This window comes from Conger conger, chromosome 11 (assembly GCF_963514075.1).
Source record: "Conger conger chromosome 11, fConCon1.1, whole genome shotgun sequence".
NCBI lineage: Eukaryota > Metazoa > Chordata > Actinopteri > Anguilliformes > Congridae > Conger > Conger conger.
This window is the reverse complement of record NC_083770.1, coordinates 11,493,985-11,506,005: the sequence shown is the minus strand read 5'-3', so window position 1 is coordinate 11,506,005 and position 12,021 is coordinate 11,493,985. Positions and strand designations below refer to the sequence as shown.

At 47.8% G+C, this 12,021-nt stretch overlaps 1 protein-coding gene across 2 annotated transcripts; it reads left to right on the top strand.

Moving 5' to 3' along the window:
• Window positions 1-717: 717 nt before the first annotated feature.
• elovl7a (ELOVL fatty acid elongase 7a) lies at window positions 718-8,660 on the top strand. Of its 2 annotated transcripts, none has more exons than XM_061261481.1 (8): window positions 718-901; window positions 4,756-4,835; window positions 6,188-6,378; window positions 6,828-6,908; window positions 7,136-7,192; window positions 7,652-7,757; window positions 7,868-8,004; window positions 8,373-8,660. In XM_061261481.1, exons 2-8 carry the CDS (start codon window positions 4,772-4,774, stop codon window positions 8,613-8,615), a joined length of 879 nt encoding a protein of 292 aa, XP_061117465.1. In that variant the 5' UTR covers window positions 718-901; window positions 4,756-4,771; the 3' UTR covers window positions 8,616-8,660. The 2 variants fall into 2 exon arrangements, with proteins under 2 accessions (XP_061117465.1, XP_061117466.1); XM_061261482.1 differs by lacking the exon at window positions 718-901 and adding an exon at window positions 1,937-2,468.
• The last annotated feature ends 3,361 nt before the right edge of the window (window positions 8,661-12,021 follow it).

Sequence of the window (12,021 nt, the reverse complement as noted above, 5' to 3'; positions counted from 1 at the left end):
TGAAGGTATGCCGGACTAGGAACAGCATGCTTTCCACAAACCCAATTTGACATTTAATTTAAATTATAGATGCCATATATCTATCATCCAAACGTGATAAAATGATTTCGTGCCTATGGATTCCTAAGGAAGCCAGGAAGGCCTCCGAATGTTGGTTCAGATTGTTGGAGGTTTTTGAAGTTTCTCAGAAGTCGGTGGCAAGGGAAGTGTGTCCGTTCTTGCCGGACTTGCGCGCATAAACATCGTTCCATAAATAGATGAAAGGCGGTTCACGGTTGTTTCTTTTTTAATGAATGATTTCCTTGTTAAATCAAATTTTGGTTAGGCCCTATATACATTTATTAAATGTGTTTCTTTTGTTCATGTACATAGCTATGGACCTGAATAAATGAAGAAAAACATGTAATAGAGAAGAAAGTACCAATAAGAATGTTATCGCACCGAATATTACAGAAAATTCCAAACCACTTTTTTGTATTGGGGGCTTCCGAAGGCGTCGAATCAACAGGTTGGTGAAGTTTTTCAAGTTGGTTGAAGATTTTTTAGTAAAATCGCAAAGCACCATCTTTTATGATTGGTCAAGGCGTTTCACCTTCCGTCTACTAGGAATTTTCGTTGTGGAACAAGAGATGCGATAAACTTAACTTTCTTGTTCGGTGAGTTTTTTTCCCTCAACTAAAACTGGGCTCGCCCCACCCTGATTGGCTCATATTCTGTGCGACTTGGCTTATTTGTGCTGTGTTCATCGTCTGAGGAAAAAAGGAAGAAAAAAGCCACCACCTTCCGCCATTTGTACGGGAGGAGATTTACTGTTGGGGAATAAACCGCTCACCCCTCCCAGATTCATTTTGCGGGCGCGCAGGGCAGGCGCTGGAGTACTCGGCTTCTCAGAGAACCGCAGGTGTGTGGAACCGCTTGTAAATTATTTGATAAATCGAAATTTGCTTGCTGCTTAATACCTATGCTTAGCTTACTACAGATGACAGCATCTGAACGTGTATTTAAGTTATTTTGTTGCCGACAGAGGTTGTATTGGACGTGTGCCGTATTCGCAGCATCAATCACGGAGGTCTGTAATTGACTTTACGCAGGTTTCTTAAAGCTTTGCTTAGCCGTTTACCACGGCTATGAACCTACCGTGTGATACTAGGCAAAAGTGTAGTTGGTTGAAAAAACGGAACACTTTGGCAGTTCTCTACTTTTGTATCAGTTTACTGCCACCCGTAGTCCCTTTTTGGACTAATGTGTGTGAGTGTGTGTGAGTGCAACTTTATTTGAATCACCTTGCACCAGACATCCTTACAGCAGCGCTTTTTCATCCGCTACCAGCTTTGAACTGAACCTGAGTCTTGATCGGTTTCTTGCTCAATTTAATAATTGTGGCTGCAATTCTTGTTAAAAGTAGTAGTTTGGTTTATTTTTCATTCTTCACTACCCAGTGTTGATTTGGATAATTCAAATATAACTAGCCTATTAACGTTTGCGTGAAGAGAAGTCTAGCCTTGGGCAATGAAGAAAGGCGGACTTTTGCTTTCGCCTTTTTCGCCCTGGCATATGTGTAATCTATTGACAGGTGCGCATATTTGCTATCGTTTCCATGACAAGTGAAGTTAAATTAAATTGGGATGAAGTAAGGGGGGTTCTGTTTGTTCGCTGCTGAGACGGTATTTTTTACTTTGGTTGCCGAGCAATTCTTGCGTCGGATCAAAGATTTAACCCGAGCAAACCAAGGACTGATTGTTGGAGAATGGTAGCATTTTAAACTTTCATATACCTTTTCAGTTATTACATTTGACTAAACCGTTGGAGTAATTACTTATTTGTTCCTTTTAGTAAATATTTTGGTCCTGGAGGGCCACAGTGCTTGTAGAACTACTCTGCCCTGGTCCTGGAGGGCCACAGTGCCTGTAGGACTACTCTACCCTGGTTCTGGAGGACCACAGTGCTTGTAGGGCTACTCTACCCTGGTCCTGGAGGGCCACAGTGCCTGTAGGGCTACTCTACCCTGGTCCTGGAGGGCCACAGTGTCTGTAGGGCTACTCTACCCTGGTCCTGGAGGGCCACGGTGTCTGTAGGACTACTCTACCCTGGTCCTGGAGGGCCTCAGTGCTTGTAGGGCTACTCTACCACTGTCTTGGGATTTCATTCTGTGGTTTCTGCATCATCAGACACTTGGGATATGTGTGCAGGGTGATTTTTACTGAGGTCTGTCAGAGAAACCTGTCAGTGAAAGAGTGAGATTCCTGTGTGTCTCTTCACAGCTTGAGATGTTTTGAATTTGGTGCCAAGAGTGGATGAATCCGCTCCTCACAGAACTGCTCGTAATGCATTTCTCAGCCTGGAATTGCGAAATGTCACTTGCTGAACCTGAAATGCTGCAACAGTGATGGCGTTAATACAAGGTTACTGTTCCATGACCGAAGAATACTGTTCCTGGCCCCCAAAAAAAGCTGGTCTTATTTTTCTTGGTAAGCATTTGGGTAAACATTTATGTTGCAGACACTGTTTTTATTACCAACGACTGATTTTGGCACCTCATTATAATCCGTGTCCTGGAATTTCCCAACACTGTAAACGTACAGCATGTCACGGCCCACCCCTCTCCGAAGTGAGCAGTAGGTCTAAACATTCTTTCCTGGTTTTAAAACTGCAGTGTAGACTGACGTTTAAAAGGTGAGGTGTTTGGGATGACTGCAGTGCAGTTTGTTGGGCCTCACTCTGCAAAATGCTTGGGAACGGATTCGTAATGCCGTGAATGAATGTTTTTCACTGCCGTGTGCGGGTTAAATAAGCTGTTGACTCTCCGGGCTGCAGTGCAGTCTGGGATACCTGTGTGGTCCCTGCAGTCTGGTTGCTGTGGAAGTCCAGTGAGTGGGTTTTCTATACTGAGCAATACCGAGCACCCCCTCCCGAAACCTTTGCCATGAGCCAGGGGCGCCCCAAATCACCAGTGGGGAAATGGTGGATATTAATATTCTGCAGCTCCGAACTTGGAGTTTGTATTTGTGTGGGTGGTGGTGGGTATAGACACCCCCCCCCCCCCCACCTAGGTTCCCATGTCTGCAAGGCAAGCTGAAGAGTTACAGACTTTAAGCGGGTGTCTAAACCTGCCTGATTTAGTTCCTGTGATTGATGTGTTATGGAGTAGTGGCCGTTGTTGGAATTTTGGTGCATGCAAATTCCGCAAAGTCTCTCTTCACTGGCTGGAGTGGAGTCCCTCTCATCCAATCAAATTCTCGTCAGCTCTTATTCTAGGCCCCCCCCTCTCTGTTTCCGGTTGGTTCCTTCTTCTGTATAAACTAATTACGGAGTTTATTTTGACAGCCCAGGGCTTGAAGACGAGTTTCTGGATTTGTCAGGGTTTTTTTTTTGTTGTTTTTTTTGGTCCAGTATGTGGATTGTTGCTGCTTTAAAGAATTAGGCAAGAAATTAGACAGAGAGGCTAGTTAATGTTGTGTTTTTCTTGGGTGTCAATGATTGACGTTTCCGCCACTGCACTTGAGCCAGCTGTAATGTAACCTGTCCACAATATAACCTGACGCTCGGGTTAATGAAGATTACCTCACTGAATTCTTCTGATGCTTGGCACAGCTTTCTGCCTTTCTAATCTCTCAAAGAAACTTCTTTCTCTCAAATGTGATTCTGGGTCAAACTTCCGAGAGATCTTGGGCCTGAGATGTTTGCTGATGGTTGTTGTTGGTTGTAGATGATGGTGGAGGAGCAGGTCAGGTGTGGTCGATGGTTTACACTTTGCTTTGTAGCCTATTCCATTGTGAACCCTCTCATAGCCATGCGTGCCGGGATAAATCCAAATAGTCGGAAACGGGTTTTGTGTAGTTAAATTGTTGAGAATGGCAGACCCTCTTTGTATAGCAGGCAGGGGGGCAGGCATTGTCTGTTATCTTGCACAAGCAATGTGACACTTGGTTGCTGTTATTGTTTTTAAAAAAGAAAAGGAACTGGACTGTAAATTCTCCCCCCCCTGCAGTGACTTTGAGGTGGTTTCAAGTGCTTTCTTTGAAGCTACTTCACCTGAAATTGATATATATGGCATTTGACCTGCCTCCCATGCGTTTGCATTGCAATGTGGTCCTCCAGACCAAAGCTGTTTCCGTGGTGACCGCAGGCTGTTGGGGGGGTGGGGTGACGCGTCCGTTCCCTGCCCGAAATGGCAGTGAAGAATGCTGCTAAACTTGAGCTGGAGCTCTCGTTTTCCCTGAGGTGTAGTCAGATTCAGCCCCCGCGGGACCGACTCCAGATCAGTTTTTCCCCTTTTGCCAGCGCTAAAGTGAAGGTTTGCTAAGCTGACAGTGGGTCAGTGGAGAGGTGCGGTAAGAGTATCCCTGCCTTGGGGCCTGAAAGTAGGTGCAGCTTGCCTCCATTTCAAAGCTCTTTCATATGAACGCAGGTCCGCTGGCCTCTCCACACGGTGGGCCTGCTAATCCTGCTAGCGCCATTTACTTCACCACAGCTTTTGCATTGAACACGGCACAGTCCTGGTTTTATTGCATTATGTGTGTGTCCTTATCACCTGTATCCACAGTGATGCGGCATAGCTCCTGTTTGTACACGTTTATGGGCATGGCTGCAGGGTCCGCTGATACACTTCAGTGGTCTCTGCCTGTCCTTATGTTTTCAGCTCAACTGTTGGTATTCGACACTGGTCTGTGATTGAAGCTGCTCCAGTAGTTTTCGCCTTCCCCTCCAGCGCCATACTCGTACTTACATTCCCAAAATCCTCCTCTCTCTCTGCAGGGTGGCACCAGGAGAGATGGCGTTGAGCGAGCTCCCCTCCCAGGCGCTGAGTATGTACAATGAGATGATGAAAGTGAGAGGTGAGTGTCACAACAGCCCTGATGCTGCCTCTGTGTCCTAATGCTAACTGCGCTAATGCTGGGGCTCTGCGCTTACGCTAATGCTAGGGGCTCCGCACTAACACTAGGGGCTCCGCACTAACACTAGGGGCTCCGCACTAACACTAGGGGCTCCGCGCTAACGCTAGGGGCTCCGCGCTAACGCTAGGGGCTCCGCGCTAATGCTAGGGGCTCCGCGCTAACGCTAACGCCGGGGGCTCCGCGCTAACGCTAACACTGACGCCGGCGGCTCCGCGCTAACGCTGACGCCGGCGGCTCCGCGCTAACGCTGACGCCGGGGGCTCCGCGCTAACGCTAATGCAGACGCCGGGGGATCCGCGCTAACGCTAATGCTGACGCCGGGGGATCCGTGCTAACGCTAATGCTAACTCTGGGGGCTCCGCGCTAACACAGGGAGCCAAACACCAGGGTCCTCCTTTATAAATGGTGTGTATGCACAACGTAAGATGTGGATTTTACATTTCTAAACACAATCGTGAAAACGTGCGCACATTCACACAAACTAGGCCTTCTCCCCCAATGTCGGCGGTATCAGTCACTTGCACTTAAAATGGATGTGAACAAGCGCATCCTACCACTTCTTTTTCACTTCTGAAATGGTTCTGCTGCTGTGACACGCTGCTACTCTACATTTCTCTTTTTATTGGACATGCCAGAATAATTCCACCAGGCAACATCCGTCCTCCACTTCCGTAACGAGTGTCTCAATTTCACGCTTCATGACATTTCTCCTTCTCTCTCTCTTTGGTCTGAATTCTCCATTTCCACTGACAATTCATTGGAATGACCAGCTGATTTGTATGCATATCATATTCACATTCGGCGTTCCATTAACCAAATATGTGTCAATGTGGGAGTTAATGGGGTGGGCTCGTGTCCTTATACACGATTTCTAATTGATTGTGACTTATTAAGAGGAAATTGCATGCAGGCGACGCATACAGTTCTATGAATCTGCTTATTTTTGACCATACACACTTCTTTGTGCATATGTGACATTTTATTGTAAAAATTCCTCAAAGTTTTATAAAATAGGCCCCAGGGCTGCAGCACTCTGTATTTTGACTATGCTTAGTTTAACCTTGTGCTGTGAGCCAATGCTGTGTCGCTTTGACCCTGTGCTTAGTTTAACCTGTGAGCCAATGCTGTGTCGCTTTGACCCTGTGCTTAGTTTAACCTGTGAGCCAATGCTGTGTCGCTTTGACCCTATGCTTAGTTTGACCCTGTGTTGTAACCCTGTGTTGTGACTCTGTGATGCTATGACCCTGTGCTTAGTTTGACCCTGTGCTGTGGTTCTGTGATGCTCTGTGCAGACGCCAGGACAGATGGCTGGCTGCTCATGTCCTCTCCAGCCCCTCAGACCGTCATCATCGTGGCGTACATCTACTTTGTGGTGAAACTGGGCCCGCGGTTCATGGAGAACCGCAAGCCCTATGACCTGAAGCGCGTTCTGGTCGTCTACAACTTCAGCGTGGTGGCTCTCTCCCTCTACATGTGCTACGAGGTGAGGGGGGGGGGGACACATGTGGGGGCCTTTGTAACGGGTGTTTCTAATCCCAGTCCTGGATTCCTTAACTCCAGTCCTGAGAGAGATGTGCTTTCCTGAGGTAACCTGGATGTCACAGAATTTAAAGGAATTGAGTGCAACTTCCTTTGCTTACATTTTATATATATCGTCTGTTTCATTAGAACGCCTTGTTTCTCATTAAAAGTAACCAAGTTGCTCAAGGAAACGGGACTTTAAAAAAGATGTATCTGCGCTGACGTGTTTGAGTGTGGGAGATTTTTAGAATGAGCTTTCTTCCAGTGGATCGACAAACAAGTCTGACTAGATTCCTCTCCGTTGAGCAATGGGTAACTTGGCTTGCTTGGCACGTATGCGTGTGTGTGCTTGTGTGTGTGTGTGTGTGTGTGTGTGTGTGACGGCACGCGTGTGGCTCTCTCTCTCCTCAGTTCATCATGTCCGGTTGGGGGACGGGGTACTCTTTCCACTGTGATCTCGTGGACTACTCCATGGCTCCTCAGGCCGTAAGGGTGAGCAACACCACTCTCCATCATGACACTCCTGTTCTGTCACAACGTGGCCGTCTCTATCATGACGCACCTCTTCTTTCTCAACGTGCCAGTCTCTATCATGACGCACCTCTTCTTTCACAACGTGCCCGTCTCTGTCATGACAGGCCTCCTCTCTGTCACAGCATGTTTCCCGCCTTAGTGGCCTGCATAACCGCTGCTGATTCGATATTGTGTCGTATCTCTAGATGGCCTCGATCTGCTGGCTCTACTACTTCTCCAAATTCATCGAGCTGCTTGATACCGTGAGTATAAGAGTTGCTATGGGAGACAGTCTGTATTACTTTGTACCTTGTCTGGGTTGGTGAAGCTTAGTTTAGGACAGGGGTGCGCAACATCGGTCCTTGAGGGCCGGTCTGAATACTGGATTTTGTTCCAACCGATTCCCTTCTTTTTAATTTGCTGACAGCTCTATAAATGACCCTGGTTCAAGCCTGTACCTGAGCAGAGTAAAATCATTAGGATACGCTTGCAGTCTGCAGCTGTAGCCAATGCTCGTACACATGTCAGATAAGATATGATCGAGTCGATTAAATATTTAAGACCAGACTTTGGCACAAAATTGATTGGCCCTTTTGTGCACCCATGGTTTAGGGAGAGCCATTCATTACAGTACATTACATTACATTTCATTAAATTAGTGCATAGTCCATTCACCCAGAAATACCCTCCAAATAAATGCAATCTGACCACCCCCCCCCCAGGTCTTCTTCATCCTGCGGAAGAAGACCAGCCAGATCACTTTTCTCCACGTCATTCACCACGCCATCATGCCCTTCACCTGGTGGTTCGGTGTCCGGTTTGCCGGAGGTAACATCCCCTCCCCCGCTCCTCCAGGCGAAAATATGAGGATGAAAGTGCGTTAAACCCGCACCCTTACCCGTAGCTGAGCGTGTGTCTCCCTGCTCCCCTGTCTCTAGGTGGGATGGGAACCTTCCACGCCTTCCTCAACTGCATCGTCCACGTGATCATGTACACCTACTATGGCCTCTCTGCCTTGGGCCCTGCCTACCAGCGCTTCCTGTGGTGGAAGAAGCACCTGACCTCCATCCAGCTGGTGAGTGTAGGGATGGGGGGGGTCAGAGGGTCAGGGGGTTGGGGGGTCAGGGGGTGGGTCAGTTGAATAGAAGGGAATTAACTTCAGGAAATGAAGTAATTAGTTCATTTTAATTAAGATCATGAATTGTGGGTTTCATGCCAGTCCTGGAGGACTGCAGTGTCTGCAAGTTTATTTTATTTTATTTCCACTCCTGGAGGGCTGCAGTTAATTTAGGTGTTGGAAACTAGGCTTGTGGACTTTTGAGCCGATCTAAAATACTTGTAGCACAGCGCCCCCTCCAGGCCTGGAGTCTGAAGCCTTCAGGTACTTGGCTGCTTGTCCAGTGTGGGAGGTGTTCTGAGTGTTCCTGTGTTTTGGCGTCTCAGATCCAGTTTGTGTTGGTGACCTCGCACATTGGCCAGTACTTCTTCATGAAGGACTGCTCCTACCGCTTCCCCATCTTCATCTACATCATCGGCCTGTACGGCCTGCTCTTCCTCTGCCTCTTCATCAACTTCTGGTACCACGCCTACACCAAGGGCAAGCGGCTCCCCAAGGTCCTGCAGAACGGGACCAACGGAACCAACGGCACCAATGGCACCAACGGGACCAACCACAAGGTTAAGTGAGGGCCCCCCCCCCAATAGCCCCCCCCCAACAGCCCCCCCCCCCCAACAGCCCCCCTCCCAACATCCCCCCCCTCCAAACTGCCCCCCCCCCCGAACAGTCCCGTTCCCCCCCAACAGTCCCTCCCCCCCCAACAGTCCCTCCCCCCCCAACAGTCCCTCCCCCCCCAACAGTCCCCACCCCCCCAACAGTCCCCACCCCCATTCCTCCCCATACCCGCCCTTTCCTGTCCCCCGCTTCCAAAAGTGCGGTCTCGGTCTACCCGTGAATGGCTGCCACGTTAGCTTGCTAGCTTCTCTCTTGGCTCAACGCTACAACACCCGAGTCATCCAATTCGCTGCCACTTTCAAGAGCCTGCTTTGGTTGAATCGGGTGATTTAGCGCTGGTCTGGAACAGAAGCCGTCACCCCCCAGTCTGGGATTAGACTGCGTCCCAGTAACAAGCAACAGCTGTATTCTGCCTTCCTGTCTTAATACTTGAGTTTTTCCTGTTAGTTTTGTTTTCCCCACTTTTTCATATTTCACTTCTGGGAATGTCTCTAAACTAAGAGCTGAAATGAATGTTTTTTTTGTTTTAGTTTTTTTTTTGACTAGCTCTGATTCAGTGGTGTTTAGATGTTAAATATCTGACCGTGGGATTACCGTGAATTTGGGTGACGGATTACTTTGCCCCGGATGGTATTATCCGGGTGCTGGAATCCGTCAGTTGGTTGAACCTTTGGGGCAACTTTTTGGTTTTCCTGGGGCCTGTTTTCTTGGCAGGTTCCTTTTCTCTGGCTTCACTCTTGAGTGTGCATAAAAAATGTTTTTGTTTTTTTAATGCTGTCTGTATCCTGAATTGTAAACTCTGTGAATTTTACAACAATACGAATGTGGGGGCTCCCGTTTATTTTGAAGAGCTAGGTTGAAGTTGTCGGTTTGAGGCGTGCGGTGAGCTGGGGACGCCTTGGTGGGGGTGGGGTCGTGGAGGGGTCATGGAGAGCCTGTCAGTTAGGCCCAGTGGGCCTGCCCCCCACCCCACCCCACCCTGGAGGTCCCCCTCATCTCGTCCTTGATTACCATGGCAACATCCTTCTCACGAAAGGGGTGCGCTTGCGATTTGATCCAGGAAAAGTTTAAAGAAAAGGAAAAAAAAAAAACCTTTTGGTTGAAGCTGCTTTTTCATACATGTATTTATTGCGTTTTTATACATTATATATATAAATTTACATGGGACGGGAGAGGGGAGAAAGAAACCATGAAAGGCTAGTTTTCGCTCTCACATTTTTGAGCTACGATGTTGAAACTCCTGACCGGAACGAGAGCTGTTCAGGGCCCTTCCTGTCCTTGGAGGAACCCGGGGTGTGAATGTGCAACAAACGCGACTGTGACCGCGCCCCCATGGCGATTTAGGACAGGAACGCGGCGGCGTGGCGTCCGTGGCTCGCCCGGACACCGCCCCGCGCCTGTGGAAAGGTGCAGCTCACGTTCAAACGGTCCGACCCAGAGTTTTAACTTCACCTGTCGTGTCCAGCACTCATGACTGTCTTTTGCGTTTCCTTTCCTGAGACATGATACTGCATTAGAACCTCAACGATGGAAATAACAGATGTGTGTATTCACTGTGTATTTATGTGCCAAAATAAAAATGTTATATACACTTGAGTCCCCCGTGTGTTGTCGTACTGAAGGCGAGTGGTGTGTTGAATTGGCTCCTTTTAGGATTCGACTCCCCTTGGTGTTCTGTCACTGGTCCTGTGCGTTCAGTGAGGAAACCCTTCAATTGAGTTGTGCCGGAAACTTGAATCCAGTGTCCTATTGCATATTCTGTGCATAGTGATCTCCACAGGAGGGCGCTGTTGTCTATTACTGTGCTAGATATGCATGAAGCGAGATTAAAGACATTGCATTTCATTTCGATAAATTACTGTGAGTATGGGTATTGGCAGGTGCTTAGAGAGTACACATCCTAATGATCAAAATTAGGGAAGATGCTAGCCATATAGATGTACACAGGGGAGCCTTAGGGTGGGGGGTGAGGTTAGCATCCAAGGTACCAAGGATCCTAACTGACAGGGGCTGACAAAAATATTAGGACCTTGGATTTGCTGGGGTGGTGCGTTCATGGAGCCTAAAATGACTGGTAGCGCCCCTCACTCAATGTCCATGAAAGCAAACTGTGGAGGGGCTCTTTCCAATCTCTTTATTTTCCCTCTCCCATCTCCTTTTCCTTTGCCTCACCTGGAAATGTATCACGTTCCACCATCTTTAAGGTCATTCCAGCCCATTAGATGTTCCTTCTTGGAGCTAGAAGTAGAAGTTAGGAGGTCTTCTGGCCTTTTCTTTCTGCACTTCCTTTTGAGGAAGTATTTTTGTGGAATGTGTTGGGTATACATTATCGATGTGGACCCACCTCTCCCCATCTGCCAAGTGTCTCACCTCTTTCCCTGGCCCCTCCTGATGGGCGGAGATAGGAGCCGGAAAAGGAGCAAGGACAACAGAAAAGGGGGTGAAAAATAAGCTATTGGAAAGAGCCGTAGGTCTACAAGATCCTCCTATTTTTAAACGCGGTACTTGCTGGGGCGCAAGTAGGTGTTTGGAAAAGTTTGGAGGCCGATTTGACGCTGGAGATGTAAAGAATAATTGCCATCGATTGGCCGTATTGATGTCTGCAGCCCCGGTGACATCATGACTGTTCCCGTCTCCGTGCTGCTGATCTGTTTAATTCGTTGCTAATGAGGCAATCGCTGCCAACTATGAAAGACAATCTCCAGCATCCTTAGTGACTTCTTATTTTCCTTTGCATGACCCCAGAGAGTTCGCTCTCTGGATATATCCTCGTGCTGGATATCCTACACACACGACTGATCCACAGTTGATCTAATCTCATTCACTCAAAATGTCACAATTCAAAGTTAAAACTTTTTTTTTTCCTGTGTGTGTATCTGTAGGCAGATCTATATGACTGTGCAAGTGAAGAGATAAATACCTTTTTCAAAGACATTTTGTCATGTGGTAATTCTACCCCGGTGCCTAAAAGCTCAAAGTAAATCTAGCATTCAGATCCAGTTCACTGAGAAGGTCAGTGGATGTGCAGAAGATAAGGACTATGAGGAGAGGCCTCCATCTTAGAGATAAGAAACCTGGTGAGTAAAAAGGGAAGATTTGGTATGATTTTTGTCTGAAGTGCATAAAAAAAAAAAGCTTTCACCTGACTGAGTTCAGTGTCTGTAGCTCTCACCCATGTACATAGTACATAAACCCCCCCCCCCCCCCCCCAACACTCCCTGTCGCTAGCTCTGACAGCTTTTGAGGCATGCAGGTTTGGTGTCCTGTTCATCCACTTTCAGAGTGAACTGGAGGAAACCATGGCTTTCTTGGTTGGTCACCTTTGCTCAATTAATTTTGGTACCAACCCTTGGCAACGAT

Excerpts from the sequence above, each read along its gene's own strand:
- elovl7a (XM_061261481.1), top strand. The coding sequence starts at position 4,772 with ATGGCGTTGAGCGAGCTCCCCTCCCAGGCGCTGAGTATGTACAATGAG. Across the intron at positions 4,836-6,187 it reads TGAGATGATGAAAGTGAGAG|ACGCCAGGACAGATGGCTGG; the intron begins GTGAGTGTCACA and ends TGCTCTGTGCAG. Across the intron at positions 6,379-6,827 it reads CCCTCTACATGTGCTACGAG|TTCATCATGTCCGGTTGGGG; the intron begins GTGAGGGGGGGG and ends CTCTCTCCTCAG.